The 16909-nt window shown below is 52.2% G+C and overlaps 1 protein-coding gene across 5 annotated transcripts; it reads right to left on the reverse strand.

Annotated features, from left to right (window-relative positions):
* Positions 1-442: 442 nt before the first annotated feature.
* On the reverse strand, positions 443-16900 carry CC2D1A (coiled-coil and C2 domain containing 1A). Of its 5 annotated transcripts, none has more exons than XR_006787464.1 (29): positions 16597-16900; positions 15127-15262; positions 14093-14202; positions 13935-14000; positions 13536-13670; positions 13207-13441; positions 10248-10372; positions 9850-9922; positions 9597-9668; positions 9373-9503; positions 9221-9293; positions 8403-8536; positions 7932-8046; positions 7679-7851; positions 5009-5131; positions 4864-4922; positions 4658-4774; positions 3354-3427; positions 3219-3277; positions 3049-3100; positions 2873-2972; positions 2698-2788; positions 2257-2394; positions 2107-2171; positions 1460-1523; positions 1242-1368; positions 1091-1153; positions 962-1009; positions 443-882 (listed from the first exon to the last, which is right to left on the reverse strand). XR_006787464.1 is itself a non-coding variant. In XM_045853423.1 (29 exons), the coding sequence occupies exons 2-29, from the start codon at positions 15224-15226 to the stop codon at positions 862-864; spliced, it is 2757 nt and encodes a 918-aa protein (XP_045709379.1). In that variant the 5' UTR covers positions 15227-15234; positions 16597-16900; the 3' UTR covers positions 443-861. The 5 variants fall into 5 exon arrangements, 4 of the variants coding, with proteins under 4 accessions (XP_045709379.1, XP_045709376.1, XP_045709377.1 ...); XM_045853423.1 differs by having other exon boundaries at positions 1091-1167; positions 15127-15234; XM_045853420.1 differs by having other exon boundaries at positions 1091-1167; positions 7932-8043.
* Positions 16901-16909: the final 9 nt, after the last annotated feature.

Raw genomic sequence — 16909 nt, forward strand, 5'->3', positions numbered from 1 at the left:
AGTGCTCACCACCAATTAGGTGCCCTTCACTTTGTGGGACAGAAGGGGCTCTTGCCATCCTTACACACAGTGGGGGAAACTGAGGCTATAGGATGCTAAATGCATCAGGCAATTTGATCCAGGTCCTGTGGCCAGTGAGTGGCAGGGCTGCATTTCGAGGACGAGACACAGGTGGGACATACCAATAAACCCAGATGTGCCCAAGGCCATCAGGCATATCTGTGTTTACATGTGAAGATTGAATGCATGGTGGCACAGGTGCCCTTGGGCAGGACGCAGACCCCATGACAGATGCACGGCAAGAACACATCCTTTATGGGCACTCTCCCTCCCAGGCTGCTCCTCTCATAGGCACCTCCCCTTCACTACCCCAGGGTGGGGTGCAGGGGAGGGGACACCCAGCCCAGCCACCCAGGGCAAGAAACAAAGACGGAGAGCTGGGTGTGGCCCTGGCTGTTTATTCCATGTGTGAGCCCTGGGGCCGAGCTGGACCAGGGCACCCCCCTGGGGAGCCAGCCAGGTTCTGGCTGGTCTCAGAGGCTTCTTTGGGGTGTGAGTGGGCTTAGGGTTAAGGCTAGGGAGGGACAGGATGTAAAGTGCTTGCAGGGGCTCTCAGGGCTTGGTCCTGGCCACTCTCCCACCTCCAGAACAGGCCAGGGGCACAGGCTGGCTAGTGGGCATCATCCCCGATGCCCCCTGCCAGGGCTGCATGGGCCCAGCAGGGGGCAAATCCATCCAGAGCTGATTGTCTGCTGATTGTCTGCTTGTCTGGTCTGAGGCCGTGGCAGTGTCAGCTTCTTCCAGCACTGGGGCCTCGAGCCTGCTCCCCCATCTCCAGGGGCTGCCAGCGCCGTCGGCCCCTCACCTACGAAGCCGCTGCAGCTGTAGGAGAGAATGCTGGGGTGAGTGGGGGCCATAGTCACAGCTGCTCACCCCCCACCCCAACATCTGAGCCACTCACCTCACTCTCAACCAGGTTCCGCCTGTACAGTGCCTCCTTTGCAGGTTCCTGGGGATCCAATGAGAGGTCAGTGGGAGGCCCCTGGCAGCCCCAGTCCCCCAGTGCCCACCCGAACCCCATCCGGCTCACCCTGCTGCCTTCACTGCCGAGGCGCCGGGCAGCCTCCGTATAGAATTGTAGCTGACGTTCCAGCTGGGCCATGTATTCTGAGAGTAGGATAGGGTCAAAATGGGGCCACTGCCACTGTGCCTCCCCCGAGTGCCTGTCCCCGAGCCCCTACCCCGCCGGATGGCTGGGCCCCCCTGCTCCAGCTGTGCTCTCTGCCACTGGCTGCGATGCATGATATCCTGGTACTGCTGGACCACCTCTGGGGGCACTGGCCGCCGTGCCTGCCTAAAGGCCAGGATCTGCAGGGTACAGAGAGGGCTGTGAGAGCCCTGCCTGAGCCTGCAAGACCCTCCAATCCTGACCCACCAAGCCCAATGGATGGGAACCCACCTTCCGCTCCAGACGCTCCTGGTCAAAGGCCAGCACACTGAGACTATGCAGGGGCCGGCTGGATCTATGGGGTGGGGATAGGGATGAGGATCTGTGAGGATCTCAGTCCTTGAACCCATTAACTTGACATGCTGGGCATTGGGGAACAGGCAGAGACAAGCCAGGCCAAGCAGTGTTGCTAAGCCCACAGCCTAGCGGTGATGATGTACATCTAGGCAACTGCACTGTATACTCAGGCAGCTGCAATGCCAGGCAGTCAAGAAGGCTTCCTAGAGGAGACGACAGGCAATTTGGGACCCACAGGAGTCAGTTGGGCAGAGGAGCCAGGAACAAGTGTGTGGGTAGAAGTAGTCAGGGCACTGTAACATAGAAGTCCAGAGGGGAGTAAAAACTAGGTGTGGCCATGAGCCAACAGGAGGGAGTGGGGAGAGAGAAGGTTGGATATACTAATACGGTCATATCAAAAAAGGTCTTAAAGATTAAGCTGAAGAGTTTAAACATGATTCTCCAGAAGAAAGGGACCCAGGAAAGGTTTTAAAGTGGGGAAGAGACATGCTCAAATTTGTGCTTGATGAGGTACTGTCCAGGAAGGGCTGAGATGGGAAGAGGGGGGGTTCTTTCCAGCATGGCCTGGCCCAGCCACCTACCTGTTTGTTGGCTCCCTCATAGGGGCAGGAATGGGAGGGGCCTTCCCTTTGGGTCCAGCAACCTGCTTCAGAGGACAAAACCAGTCTTGTGAGTCTTTGCTCCACTTGAACCAAGCCTCCCTCCCTGGTTACTGCTGGGTGGGGGCTCACTGTGGGCACAGCTGCTGGCACAGGATCGACGACCAGCCACCTCTCAGTTATTGTCTCCAACTGCTGGGCCGTCAGTGGCTCTCGAATCCGGACCATCACCTCTAGCCGCCCTCCTGTGGGCCGGCGACCATCCAGGACCTGGGTTGGAGTAAGGAGAGGCTATTGGGAAACAGGCAGCAGCTGGAGTCCCAGGGCTGGAATCAGGAACAGCCAAGGTGATTTACAAAACATGGGCCCATGAGTATGCCTGAGACACCAACTGGTCATAGTGGAACAGGACGCTGGGGGTGTTTAGGGCTGGAAGTAAGGAGGTCCTAGACTCCCAGGGGAGAGGCTGGGTCAGCAGAAAGGACCCTCAGGAGGCTCAGGGCAGGGAGCATTTGAGTGATATCAGTGAGTGACAGCCATACTAGAACATTCAAATTAACGTCCACCTCTTACCTCAAGGATCTCCCGGACCTCACATGCCGTCTCCAGGGCATCCAGCTTCAGCTGGGCTGTACCTAGGATGCGGTCAGTCTTGAACAGCCCCCTGTGTACGTGAGGGGAACAGAATGGTTGCCCAGGGCAACCTCCCTGCTTCCAGAGCCCATGCAGTGCCTGGCCCCCAGCTCACCCCTTATGGACCACTTCAAACTTGATGCCTTTGGTCTGTATTGCCCTTCGGAAGCCTCGGTGACTGCGGTTGATGCAGAGCTTGAACTGCTCCTTGAACTCTGTCCAGGGAAGGAGAGAGGAGTCAGGCTCACATTCTTGCTGTGGGGGTGGGGCTCCGTGTTGCCTATATCTCACCAGGGGAGTCTGTGCTCTTGATCACACTGGTCTTGTCTTTCTGAGCTTCTTCCTGGGACCAGACAGGAGGCAGGAAAACTCAGGGGCTGGGGCCTGGCCTGGGACCCGTGCCCGACCCACTTCCCATCCTGATGGGGCTTAAGCCCATCTCTCTTTGGCCCTCCACATACCACATTGGGATAGGGGAAATCAAACCGAACGAAGACATCCAGATCGCCAGGGGAGAGCCCTGTGGGCAAAGAAGGGTCACAGCTGGGCAGAGAGGTGGTCCCCACGGCCCTGACCCCTGCTTTGTGCTCCCTCACCTGGAGGTGTGGGCAAGCTGATGCCCTTCACGATGAACAGGAGCATGTCATTGCTGCTGAGGTCCGGGAAGATCCTTCCGGGAGGACAGGCGGGGAGACAGAGGCACCTCAGCCCCACTGCCTGCCCTTCTTTTCCTTCGGTGGGGGCAGGGAACAAACCCCACACTGGCCTTTGGGGGTGTCTCAGCTCCTGGGCTCCAGTTTTAAGATTAGACAAACTCGAGTTTTCCATCCAGTTCTGCCAATGACTAACTTTTGGGTCCTTTCTTTAGTTTGCATATATTTATTTAGTACCAGCTTTGCACCAGCCAGTGGCCTTGCTGCTGGAGAACCTTCCCTTTATCTAACAGTATTTCTGGAGCCTCCTACTATATGCCAGCCAGTGCCCTAGCTGCTATGGGGCCTTCTCTTCATTTGACATTACCTGAGTACCTACTATGTGCCAGCTAGTTGCCTCATGGCTGGGGAAACTTTCTTTCACTTAGCAATATTTCTGGAGCCCTTACTGTGTGCCAGCCTATGTTCTCATTGCTGGGGACATAAATGAGAGAGACCTGTCTCCGTGCTCATGGAGCCTGAGCTGGCTGAGTGGGAAGATGACCCATGAACATATAAATAAAGAAACAAAGCAACTCTGCAAAGAATTAAAATGGGAAAGATGGAAGTGTGCTTAGGAGGGGCTGCTTTACACAGGGTGATCAGTGAGGGCCAACATCATTAGTGATGCTGAGTGTCAAGAAGAGAGTGCGACATGGAGACCTGGGGAAGAGGGACTGGGCAGCGCAAACCTCGGGGGTGGAGGCCGAGTGGGAACATGCTTGGTGTGTTTGAGGGACCAAAAAGAGGTCTGTGTGGCAGGAGAGGAGCCAACTGAGGCCAACAGGGAGAGAAGAGATGATGGGGAGCCAGGGATGCAGATACGGCAAAGCCGGGGCACATGGTGTAGGTTTTCCTAGGTGGTTATCCTAGGTTATCCCAGTGGCTGCATCTAACCTCACCTGAAAGTGGGAAAAATGATTCCAACCATCCAGGGTGTGGGAACACTTCACTGGAGCAGGAGCAACAACCGCCATCCTGAGGGCTCACACAGGCCCCTGGGACAGGGCTCACTTTTGCATTCACTACATCTTCCCCGTTTCCAAATGTGTCACTGCCAACACCCCCTCACTCGCCGGCCTTCACTTGTATCTCATGCCTGCCTTAAGACCCTTATGTGTGCTATGCTCCCACCACCCGCCAGCTTCTGGGGAGGGAGAACTCCTCCTCAAATGGGCATCTGAGCCAGGGACCACTGGGAGCCTTACTTGATGACGCTGAAGGTTCTCTGCTCAAAGCGGGCAGTGGGTGTGGGGAGACCCCGGGCGAAGGCCTGCTTCAGGGTCTCCATGCTCCGCTTACAGTCCTCCGCCAGTTTCTCAAATCTGCCACAAGAGGGCCCTGCTCAGGTCTTTGGTCTCAGAGGCAGGCAGGGGGTGCACACCCAGGCAGAGGTGGGCATGGGGGCACTTACTTGCTGGTTTCGGCAATGTTGCCCAGGTGGGTGAACTGGTTAGAGTGATTTAGACACATCTGGTGAGGCAGAAGACAGTGAAGGGAGAGTTGAAGGACTATGACCTTGGAGAAGGCCTGCTGACCCGGGCCAGGGGTCCCCTTACCTCATGCTGCTGCCTTAGAAGCTTGGTGAGTTCACCATAGCGCCGGGCAGACTCCTGAGACAGACCAGGGCCAGGACGCTGGACCAGGGCAAAGTCATCCTTGTTGACAGGGGCGGGTGGCACCTGAAAGGTCAAGGCTCATGAGGAGAGGCCTGATGGTCAGCAATGAGCAGGCCCACCCTAACCCCTCCTTGGAGAGGCCTTCCCCAACCACTCCTCTGTCCCCTGTCCCTGCTCTTTCTTCTTCCTCAAAGAGAAAAGTGACACTACCTCTTTTGGATGGTCTAACAAAAATGGCAGAATCTGTTAACTGTTTCCCCCAAATCTGATCCACGACCTCTTCCCTAGTTCTGACTGGGCACATGGTAGCCCTGCAAGAAAATGTTCCAGCCTCCCTTGCAGCTAGGTACAGCCATGTGACTCAGTTCTGACCAATGAGAGGTGAGCAGGAGGGATGGCAACTCTATGCCACTTTCTTTAGAGGAAACTTCTTGGCCTGCAATTTTTCTCCCTCATGGCTTCCCACGGACAGGATGCAGACAGATTAGTGGTCCACTTGAACCATGTGGACAAGGATAACCTCCTCAGGTGTGGCAAAACAACAAAATAGAAAAAACCTGGACTTCCGGCAAGATGGAGGAATAGGTGGATGCACCGTACCTCCTTGCAAAACCAAGATTAGAACAACAATAATTTACAACAATAATTTACAGACAGAATAACACCCAGAACTGACAGAGGATTTATCTGAATGTAAGTCGGACAGCCAAGAAGTTGAAGTAGACCCGTACATCCAGACTGGTAGGAGAAGACGAGCCAGGCAGGCACGGGGCTGGCGAGGGTCGGCGGCGCGTGGAGGTTGGGGAAAATTTGGCGCGAAATCGGCGCGACAGCCATCCGGGGTGCAAGAATGCAGCGGTGATCCCTGAATACGCAAGCTGTGGCTGGTGGACCCAGTGAGGCAGCGATTGTGGACCAGGGCAGAGCTCGCAGCCCAGGATTCCAGAGAAGGGTCTGAGCCCAGGAGAACGGAACTACCGCCATTGTTCCCTCCCGCCCCCACTCCCACATATAACGTCACAATCTAGCGACTGGGGTGCCCAGCCCCGGTGAACACCTAAGGCTCCGCCCCCCACCGTAACAAGAGCGACCAGACCAGGGAAAAAAAAGGAGAGACAGGGAAAGACATGTTTCCAACAGAACAGATCAGTCCCCCCAGGACTCATCCTTTTGAGCGACCAAGAAATAGCCAATCTATCAGATGCACAGTTCAAAACACTGGTGATCAGAAAGCTCACGGAATTGGTTGATTTTGGGTGCAAATTAGATGAAAGGATGCAGGTTACCATAAAAGAGATGCAGGAAGATACACGGAGGAGAGCCAATAGTGAAAGGAAGGAATCTGCGTCTCAAAACAATACAGTGGACCAGAAGGAAGACAGAATCAACCAAGCAGGAAAGCATGATGAAATAAGAATTCAAAAAAACGAGGAAAAGCTTAAGAGCATCCAGGACACCTTTAAACGTTCCAACATCCGAATTATAGGGGGTACCAGAATGGGAAGGGGAAAAGCAACAAATTGAGCATGTATTTGAACAAATAATAAAGGAGAACTTCCCCAATCTGGCAAAGGGAAAAGTCTTCCAAGAAATCCAAGAAGCTCAGAGAGCCCCAAAGAAGTTGGACCCAAGAAGAAACACACCAAGGCACATCATAATTACATTAGCCAAGGTAAAAACGAAGGAGAGAATCCTAGGAGCAGCAAGAGATAAGGGGACAGTCACCTACAAAGGAGTTCCCATCAGACTGTCAGCTGATTTCTCCAAAGAGACCTTACAGGCAAGAAGGGGCTAGAAAGAAATATTCCAAGTCATGAAAGACAAGGACCTACATCCCAGATTGCTCTATCCAGCAAAGCTCTCATTTAGAATGGAAGGGCAGATAAAGTGCTTCTCAGATAAGGTCAAGTTAAAGGAGTTCATCAACACCAAGCCCTTATTTTATGAAATGCTAAAGGGACTTATCTAAGAAAAGAAGATAAAGAAAAGACATGTATAGTAAAAGGACAGCAAACTCACAATTATTAACAACCACACCTAAAGCAAAACCAAAAGAAACTAAGTAAACAACTAGAACAGGAACAGAGCCACAGAAATGGAGGGCACATGGAGGGTTAGCAGCAGGGAGGTGGGAGGAGGAGAGAGGGGGAAAAGGTATAGAGAATAAGTAGCATAGAATGTAGGTTGAAAATAGATAGGGGGAGGGCAAGAATAGTACGGGAAATGTAGAAGCTAAAGAACTCATAAGTATGACACACGGACATGAACTAAAGGGGCGGAATGTGGGTGGGAGAGGGGGTACAGGGTGAAGGGGGGAAATGGGACAACTGTAATAGCATAATCAATAAAATATATTTTAAAAAAAGAGAAAAAAAAAAGAAAAGAAAAAACGTGGGCTCTGGAGGTTCTTTAAAAGAGCCCAAAGCATCCTGAGTACTACATGCAAGAAGCATAAACATCTGTCTTGTTTAACCCTCTCTCATGAGGGGTCTATTTGTTAAAGCAGCTTAGCCTGAACCCTGACTAATATATTCCAAGTCACATGGCTGTTAAGTGGCCAGGTTCAACAGATGAGCACCTGGGAAGGTTTAGCAGGCCTAGAGGTTTCACCTTGGTGATATCCACAGGCAGCCCATTGCGTGAGGCCTCCAGCATGGGATCCAGCCCCTTGGCCTGGCGCAAGTGCATCTTGGCACCCTCCACGTCGTTCTTCTGCTTGGCTCGCAATGCAGCCTGCAAAAGTTGCTTCTTTCGGCCCTCCAGGAAGGCCAGCTGCTGCTGGGCTGTGGGCATATGGGTATCTGTGAGTGCTGCCCAAGTCATGGCCAGGTGATGAGCAGCAAGGTGAATAGGGGGCACTTACCTCTGGTGGATGTGCCTTTGGGGGCTGCTTTGGCTGCTGAAGTGGATCCTAGCTGGGGTGCCCTTGAGGATGGGGCCTTGGGCTGGGCCGTGGGGACCGCAGGGCTGTTGGGCTGCTGAAGGATGGAGAGGAAGTCAGAACTATCCCAGCATCTATGGTGAGGTCACCCCCCAAATTGTCAGGGCCTGACACTGACAACAGTGACCAGCTTAGTTTTGCTTCCTCGGCACTAAGGATTCAGTCCTTTCTTACAGAATCCTTGCAACAGCTCTGAGAGGCAGGGACTGCAACTATGCCCACTTTATAGATGAGGAGACTGAGGCTCAGAGGATAAAATGACTTGCCCATGGCCACATGGTCAGGAGGTGGCAAGGCCAGGACAGGCCAGTTCTTTCTGGCTCAAGGCTGGGACTGTCAGAGTTTACTTTGCTGCCACTCCCTGACTCACTTCAAGGGTCCTGCCCCTCATACCTTCTTAGGGTCCTCATCCTCTTCATCCTCTGGGCCTTCATCCTGGTTGGCCAGCTTCATGGCGGTCTCCAGGACCCCCACCAGGCTCGGCTGGGTGGACTCGGAGGCTTCTAGGCCCTGGATAGGGGGAAAGCCTGGGCGGCCAGTTGGGGCCCGGTCAGGAGGAAGAGGCCCATGCCATGATGGTGGATGGTGGAGAGGTGGGTTCCTCCCCTCCAAAGGAGCCTTAGGCCTTTGAAGCCACTTTAAATGTGGGAAAGAGCTGCCGGAGGTTTGGTATAGACACCAGACCATGTCAACCTTTCTCTTGCCTCCTCTCACCTGACCCTGGGCCTTGACCAGACTCCAAAAAGGAAGCTCTGTGAGGTGCTGTGCCGGCTACAAGGGGTGGTCCTGGGCCTGGGGGTACTTCCAGGGGACCAAAGTACAGATATCATTGTTCTCAGTGGGGATGCACAGGCAGCTCTGAGAACCCAGAGAAGGACTCAAACCCACTGGAGGGCTAATGGGAGGCCAAGTAGGTATCGTAAAGCTAAAGAACCGATGACTAGGAAGGAGTGAGTCAAACGAAAGAAAAGGAAACATCAGTCACAGTGGGCTGGCTAACAGGCTCTTCAAATAAAACCCCCTGATTTTTAGTGTTTGCCAATTTCCATGGTATTAACACTCCCACTGTACTGATTTAAGGTACCAATTGTCTAACAAGCTTGCAGAATTCCTGCATGTGTAGCAATCAACTCCCTGAGCCTGTACAGTCAGAAGGAATAGTACTGGCAAAGGCTCAGGGACTGGAAGGGTAGGGTGGGGGCAGGGCCTACCTGGGGGCACAGGCAGCTCAGCCACATCCACGGCTCGGCCAGCTTTGTGGGCTCGAATGGCATCTTGGTATTGCTGTGGGGGACACAGGAGTTAGGACTCCCTGCGCACGGTCTCCAGGGGCTGCCCACGCACCCACTCGGCCCCCATGCACCTTAACAATGCGCTCATGCATGCGAGCCTTCCGCTGGTCTCCCTTGGCCTTAGCCTGGGCTGCAGCCACATGGTATCGCTCCATTCGCTGCTCCAGTGCCTCCAGAAGAGTCCTCGGGGGTGGGGGAATCTCTGGGCCCAATGGGGTTGGAAGGCAGGGTTAAGAGTCTTGGAAGGAGAGACTGTCTTGCCTTGATCTGTCCACCCAAAGTCCCAGGAGCCTACCTGGTGTGGATGGCACTGTGCTGGGAGTTGGAGGCTGCAGCGGTGGTGATGGTGGATCTGGGGGCAGCTGGTCTGGAGGCAGAGAAATCCAGTGCAGTGAAGGGCTTGCTTGTGGCCACCCCCATCCCCACCCCTACCCAAGACTGGTGTGGCCTGACTGGGTCTCAGTCCTGATCAGAGGAGGCAGCAGTATCAGGAAGAAGTCAAAGGAGGCCTCCAATAGTCCTGGAGGGTAGGCGGATAGGGTACTCACCAGGTGGCGGGGGCAAGCGAGACAGGTCCACAGGCTCCCCCCGGCTCAGAGACTCCAAAACAGCATCAAAGCTCTGTGAGAAGGAAGGTGGTCAGGAGAGGCAGCAGCTGGAGCTGGAACCCTAGGCAGAGCCTCCATGCCCTGCCATGTGACAGTGGACTCCCAGTCTGCCCCTTCCTTTGCCCAATCTTGCTCAAATCTATTCTCACACTTAGGCCCATTTCACAGAAAGGGTAAACTAAGGTTGCAAGAGATGCAGAGGATAACACCCAGAGAGTAATCAAGCTGGGATTTAAATTTAGGTATATCTGACTTCAGAGCCCATGGTCTTTGCCATTATGTAATGTTGGAAGCATCCTATTCTTTCCACCTGAACCTGTCTGTCAGTTTGGACATACCTTGGCCACACGGAAGTGCCTGGCGGCGGTGGAGGTATCCCCCTGCTGCTTGGCATGGAGGGCAGCCAGCTTGTACTCGCGTTGGCGGCTCTGCAGCTGAGCCAGGGGGCTAGTGCGGCAGGGACCTGGAAGGAGAGCAGAGGACAAACCATTTCTACTCTCACAACAAAGACTGTTCTTAGGCCCATTTTATAGATGTGAGAACTACAGCTCAGGGAGGGATGCTGTCTCTCCAAAGTCACGCAGCCTGAAAAATGCATCGTGGGACTCAACTTAGGCCTGGCAGGCTCTAGAGCCACTGCTGTTTTGCTCCCCAGAAAATTTTGGAAAATTTTATGTACCCTAACGTATTTTTGAGTTGGCACCTAAAATTTTTCATCTTAAGTTTCAAAAGTAGCCAATGTATTCATTCCCAGTATCTTGCAAATATTGACATGTGAAAAAGAAAACTATCACACCACTCTTTTAAACCTAATGTTTTTTAACTACCATGATGATTTGGAACTCACCAATATTCACTGAAAAAAAAAAAAAAAAAATACGGCAGCCCTGGCTGGTGTAGCTCAGTGATTGAGCGTGGGCTGCGAACCAAAGGGTCACCGGTTCGATTCCCAGTCAGGGCACATGGGTTGCAGGCCAGGTCCAGGTCCCCGGTGGTGGCCACGTGGGAAGCAATGACACATTGGTATTTCTCTCCCTCTCTTTCTCCCTCCCTTCCCCTCTTTCTAAAAATAAATAAATAAAATCTTTTAAAAAATACGGCAAAATTCATATAAGGCAAAATTCACCATCTTAACCATTTTCAAGTGCACAGTTCGGTGGTATTAAGTACATCCATTAGTTGAGCAACCATCAGCTCCATCCATCCACGAAACAGAACACTTTCTCATCCTCCCAAGCTGGAATTCTGCCCCCACTAAACACTAACTCCCCACCCCTCCCCCAGTCCCTGGCTCCCACCGTTCTTCCTGTCTCTATGAATCTGACTCCCCTAGGGACCTTATGTAAGTAGAATCAGACAGTATTTGCTCTTTTTGACTGGTTTATTTCATCTAGCGTAACATTTAATGGGTTCACCCACATTGTATTATGTATCAGAATGTCCTTTCTTTTTAAGGCTGCATAGTATTTCATTGTAAAGATATACTATTTTGTTTACCCATTCGTCCATCAATAGACACTTGGGCTGCTTCTACCTTTGGTCATACTGCTATGAACATGGGTGTGTAAATATCTCTTCATATCTCTGCTTTTAATTCTTTTGAGTATATACCGACATTTACTAATAAAATATTCCCCAGGGATCACTTTTGCAGTTGGGAATTTCACATCTTCTCTTCTTTCTATCCACGTCCCCACAGAATTTTATCCTAACATGATCTACGTGGGCACCTGAAAACTGTTTTTTGACCACCCTATGAAACATTTGTCACCGAAATACACTTATGTAGTGTGTTGGCAAAGTTGGGAAACAGAGTATTAAACTGCTTTTTAAATAGTAATTTAGTTTTGAATATGCTCAAGACATTTGTATCTCTAAATTGAAAGCAATAGGTACAACTGTTGGTACAAAAAACAAAGCACAATAGATACACCATCCAGTGACCACAAAACTAGAAACAGCCGGGAAACAGCCTGCGTTGTACTCTTTCAGATGGACAACTGACCCCCTACTTTAGGTTTAGGGGCACTCGCCTGAGAAGGTATCTATAGGTAGAGACTAAACACCTTGATATTTGATTAACTTATTATCACATTTCTGCGTTAAAAAATATTTCTTTTGGGGTTGAACAACTGTTACAATTATACTTATCACATAATTGAGTATGACATAAATATCTCAAACTTTCTAATAAATACCTTTTACACACCAATAGTAAAATTTTATTGGCAAGGTACCTCTTGCTGACATAGTAAAGGCTGAGTCCACCTCCTAACATTTAGCTCCTGATTCCCATTCATTCCTTTTCTGCTTTCTTTTTTCCTTTTTTAAAGTGCTTCACACCAACAAATAGATGGGAAGACAGAGAGTCGATTCTCCAAACCCCTGCTGAGCTATATGCCAAAAATCTAATCATGAAAATTTGGGGGTGGTTTCGGCCAAGAATTTCAGGTGACAATTTCCAACAGTCTTCCTTGTACTTTGCCAAAAACAATGACCTAGAGACCAGCCAGCCACAGAAGGATTTAGAGACCCAGTGTCTACACTCTCAACCCCAGGCCAGCCTTTTATGTCATCTCATTGGTTCCCATTTGCCCCTGGAGCAGAGCCCAGAGTTCAAATTCTAGAGGGGAGGGAGCGGGTACTCCTTTCCTGTAGTGAAGGAGAGACCCAAGAGGGGAAGGCTGGGAAGGAAAACCTCTAGGTAGGTGTGTCCTCCAGCCAGGTGAGTTTTAGGAGAAAAGACAGACAAGCTGAGTGCTTGAAAATTTTTCACTTAAAACTCTACATGTGGGAATTTCCTCAGCCCTAAAAAAGAATCAAGTACTAATACAGGCTGCAATGTTATCCTAAGTGAAGGAAGCCAGACAGAAAAGGACAAATAGTGTATGGTTCTACTTACATGAAATATCTAGGAGATGCAAATTCATTAAGACAGAAAATAGAATAGAGGTTACTAAGAGCTAGGGGAGGGGTGGGGAGTTAGTGTTTAATGGGGACAGACTTTCCATTTGGGGTGAAGTTTGGGAAATAGAGGTGGTGGTTGCACAACACTGTGAGTGAACTACATGCTACTCAATCGTATACTGAAAAATGGTTAAAATGGCACATGTTATGTTATATATTTTACCATCACAAAACAAAGGTATTCATGAACTCCAGGGGCATGCAGACCTGGGAAAGGAAGGGGTATTTAAAATATCTCCCAATCAGTACAGGGCCTTCCCCCTCACAGAAGGGCCAACCACTGAACACATCCTCCGACATCCCATGTCAGCAACCCTGCACTTGGCCTACCTGAGGGCAGCTGGGGCTTAGCCAGGCCCAGTGACGAGGCTGGGGCAGTAGAAGGAGGACCTTCCACTGTGACCCTGGGTTCTGGGGCTGGTGGGTTCATAGAAGCTGGCAGGGTGGGTGCAGATGTGTGGCTGGATGTAGACATTGGGCCTTTCCCCACGGCAACTGGTGGTGGGATGTCCTCTTCGTCGATGGCATTGCCCTTCTGGACGGAGGCCAGCAGGTTTTCCAGTGTCTGGGAGAAGGTGGAAATATGGGTTTTGAAAGAGCCCGGAGCTGAGTGCAGGGGCAGTGGTAGGGTCCCAGCACTCTCCCGTCTGCCCACTCACCTTAAGTCCTCGGTCGTAGCGCCGCATCTTGGCACTGTCTCCAGTTTGCCTAGCACTTTCAATTGCTGTCTGGTAGAGGGCCAGCCTCTCCTGCAAGGTGGCCTCCACTCCTGGGCTGGGGGCTGTAGCTTTCAGCTGTGGGAAGGGCCCGCCCAGGGCATGGTGTGGGTAGGTGATGACCCAACTCAGCCCACTCTGCAGGTGTCCTTGGTTGAGGGCCTACTGCTCACCTGGCAAGTCACTCCTGGGCCAGTTGCTCACCCCCCTTGGAAGGTCAGAAATTATCATCCCATCCCCTAGTACAGACAACTTGGGCTCAGAAGTGTCCCATCACCTGCCTGAGGTCAAGGGAAGGCCTTGAACCCTGAGCTATAGGAAACAGGGTTGTTGGACATATACCTGGGCCACTGGAGGGTGGGACTCCAACGTCTTCTGCTCCTCCCCAAGGACCTCATTTAGTTCCGCCTGCAGGGACACAAGGCCGGGAGGCTGCATGAGGGCCTGACAGATGGGGAAACAATGGGAGGGGAGGCCCTCTGCTCCACCTGGACACTCACCAGCAGATCATCATCAGCTTCTACATCCTCATCATCTGTCCCCTCCTCCTCATCTGGGTCTCTCATGCACAAGCTGGCCATCTTCTCAATGGCCTCCATAGGCAGGGGACCTGGCAGCAGGAGGAGGTGCCAGCTGGACCAGGATCCTTCGAGAGTCCCCAGTCTCCCATTCTGGTCACTCACAGCCCCAAAGAATATGGTGGCAGGCATGATCCTGCTCCCCAGCTGACCTCATCGGCCTTATCCCTTCCTTATAAAGCCTGCGTTCAAACTCTGGCTCTGCAACTTCCTCACTGTGGGATGCTGGGCAGGTTGGGTTACTCAAACTTTTTGTGGCTCTGTGCATGTCCAAGAATGACTGCAAAAGAGCTGCATGTATTGATTTGGGGTTACAAATAAATTTTGGCCAGTAGGTGAATTCATAAATACAAAATTTGTGATAATGAGGATCAACTGTATTAGCTAAAGAGTGTAAAGGCTACGTTTGCCCTCTGGGCTCCAGCCCCACTTGACCACTTTGGAATCCTCTGTCTACTGCCATCTCAGAGCTTTTGCATGTGCTGTGACCCCTCCCAGAAGTACTCCCCAAATCTTCATGTGGCCCTACCCATCATGGGTACCTCCCCCATGAATTCTTCCCAGATCACAGGTCTCTCCCATTGTCCTGTGCTAACCCCATCCCAGCCCTGATCAGTGGGCTACACGACTCACCAGGTCCAGTGTGAAGTCCTTTAAGAACACTAGACGATTAACTCTGGTGACGTAAGTGTGTTTTATTCCCACTTTATAGATGGGGAAACAGGCCCAAATAGGTGGTGGGATGTATTAAGTCACAGCCAGTATGTGGCAGAGTTGGGATTCAAACACTCACTCTGGGCCCAGAGTTGATCATTTAACCTTTAACCCAGACTGTGGGTTTAAGGAGGGCAGAGACCTTTCCTGTCTCCTTTCCTCTGTCTTCCTAGCACCCAGCTCTGAGCCTGGCCCATAGCAGGAGCTCAGGAAATGTTCCACGGGTGGGTTGAGAGTCTCACCTTTGCCTTTGAGCTTCTCCAGGGCTTGGGGTGGGCCCCCAACCAAAGCCAAGAACTCAGCCTCTAGTTCCTCATTGTTAACTCCATCCTCGGGCATCATCAGGCCATCTGGGGAGAGATCAACCAGCAGGCCCAGCTGCGGGAATAGCAAGAGTTCAGTCAGACATTGGGATGCTCCTCACCTAGCCAGAGGCAGCCATAATGGACTCAGAGTACCCTCGGAAGGAAGAGAATCCAGGCCTCCTGGCAAGGCCATTTCCCTGGGGAGTGCCAGAAGTCTGGAACGGGCCCAGAATGTAACAGGTGTCCCAAGATTGGCCAGGCCCTTTGGCATAGATCAACATGAGGCAAAGGGCTGGTGGAGAGACCCAGTTTCTTGCTCTGAGTCTGTACCCATGATGCGCTGCTAGCAGAGAGCAGTGGGGAAAGCAGGCCCCACACCCTCCCTAAGGCACTGCCATTCCGTACGCCTGGGCTTTTCCTTTCAGCATCCTCAACAGAGGAGGATGTGCAGGGAGGTCGGAGGTGTCAAAAGTAAACAGAAGCCCTGACAATAACATGACGTTGAAAATGGGGTTTTTGCTGTGTAACAGATTGTCTTCCTATCTATCCTATCCTGGTTAATGACCCATCATGACATGATAATGTTAGGTTGCACTATACAAAATTGCCCTTTCTGTGGATCAAAAATGGGCCAATATTACCAATTACATATGACTCCTTCTAATGGTAACAATGATAGTAACACTTACCGAGTGCTATGTTCTAGCACTATCCATAAACTATCCCAATGAATCTTCATAATTGTCCTATGACACAGGGACTCTTAGGGCCTCCATTTTACAGTGAGGAAACTGTGTTTGGGAGCTGTGAGGCCGAGTATCCAATGTACAGAGGCCAAGTGGGACCTTCAGGTTGGCCAGACTCTAACACCTGGTACTAAGCAATGGCCTGGGCTCCTTCCATCAAAGCTGAGAAAAATCACTCTTCTGGTGCGCGGAAGAGAAGATATGGGGGAGAGGGAGAAGGGACCCAGCCACAGTCCTGTGGGCTAATAGGAGCACCTCTGGATTTGCCCTTAGCTCTGGCCAAGCTGTTAATTCCCATGACCATGGGCAGGTGTCTTCACCTTTCTCGGCCTCAGTGCCATCTTTACAATGGGGGTAAAAACAGTCTGACCTGGCCGGGCTGATGCGGCGGTTCAAAGAGCTCAGGCCAGGGTAGCAGTACCTGTCCTTATCCCAGGTCGAGGCCTTCCCCTCACCGACTGGAGCTGCTGCAGCAACAGGTGGCCCTGAGCCTAGGGCGGGGCGCCAGCAGCTGGGGTGCCAGACAGAGTAGGCCGCATTTAAGGGGGTCAAACCTCACTTTAGGGGCGGGGACCGGGGCTCACCTGGGGGTGGAGATCGGGTTCCCCTGAGGGGTAGGTAGGGAGGGTGGCCTTGGTGGGACCACAGGATACTGACTCACCTGGCGGGCGGCGGCGGCGGCGCCTCGGCCCGGGGGTCCCGGGGTTCCTTTCCTCTTGTGCATCTTCCAGGCTAGATAATCCGACCACAGCCCCCTAGCCTGGCCTTGCCCTGCCTCCTCCCCCGGGGCCTATCGCCGCGCACGCGCCTTTCCTGAGCCCCGCGCCCGTCGCCCGCGCCCTGAGACCGCAGACCCAGCGTTCTCGGTCTCCCGGACGGCCGCCCTACTTCCGCCTCGTCCCTTGGGCGCCGCGGCACCGGAGAGCTGCCACTGGACTTGCCGTGCCCATTACACTGAAACTACAATTCCCGGC

The sequence above is a fragment of the Phyllostomus hastatus genome, unplaced genomic scaffold (genome assembly GCF_019186645.2).
Source record: "Phyllostomus hastatus isolate PE091 unplaced genomic scaffold, TTU_PhHast_1.1 phas_contig_98, whole genome shotgun sequence".
In the NCBI taxonomy this organism is placed as follows: Eukaryota; Metazoa; Chordata; class Mammalia; order Chiroptera; family Phyllostomidae; genus Phyllostomus; species Phyllostomus hastatus.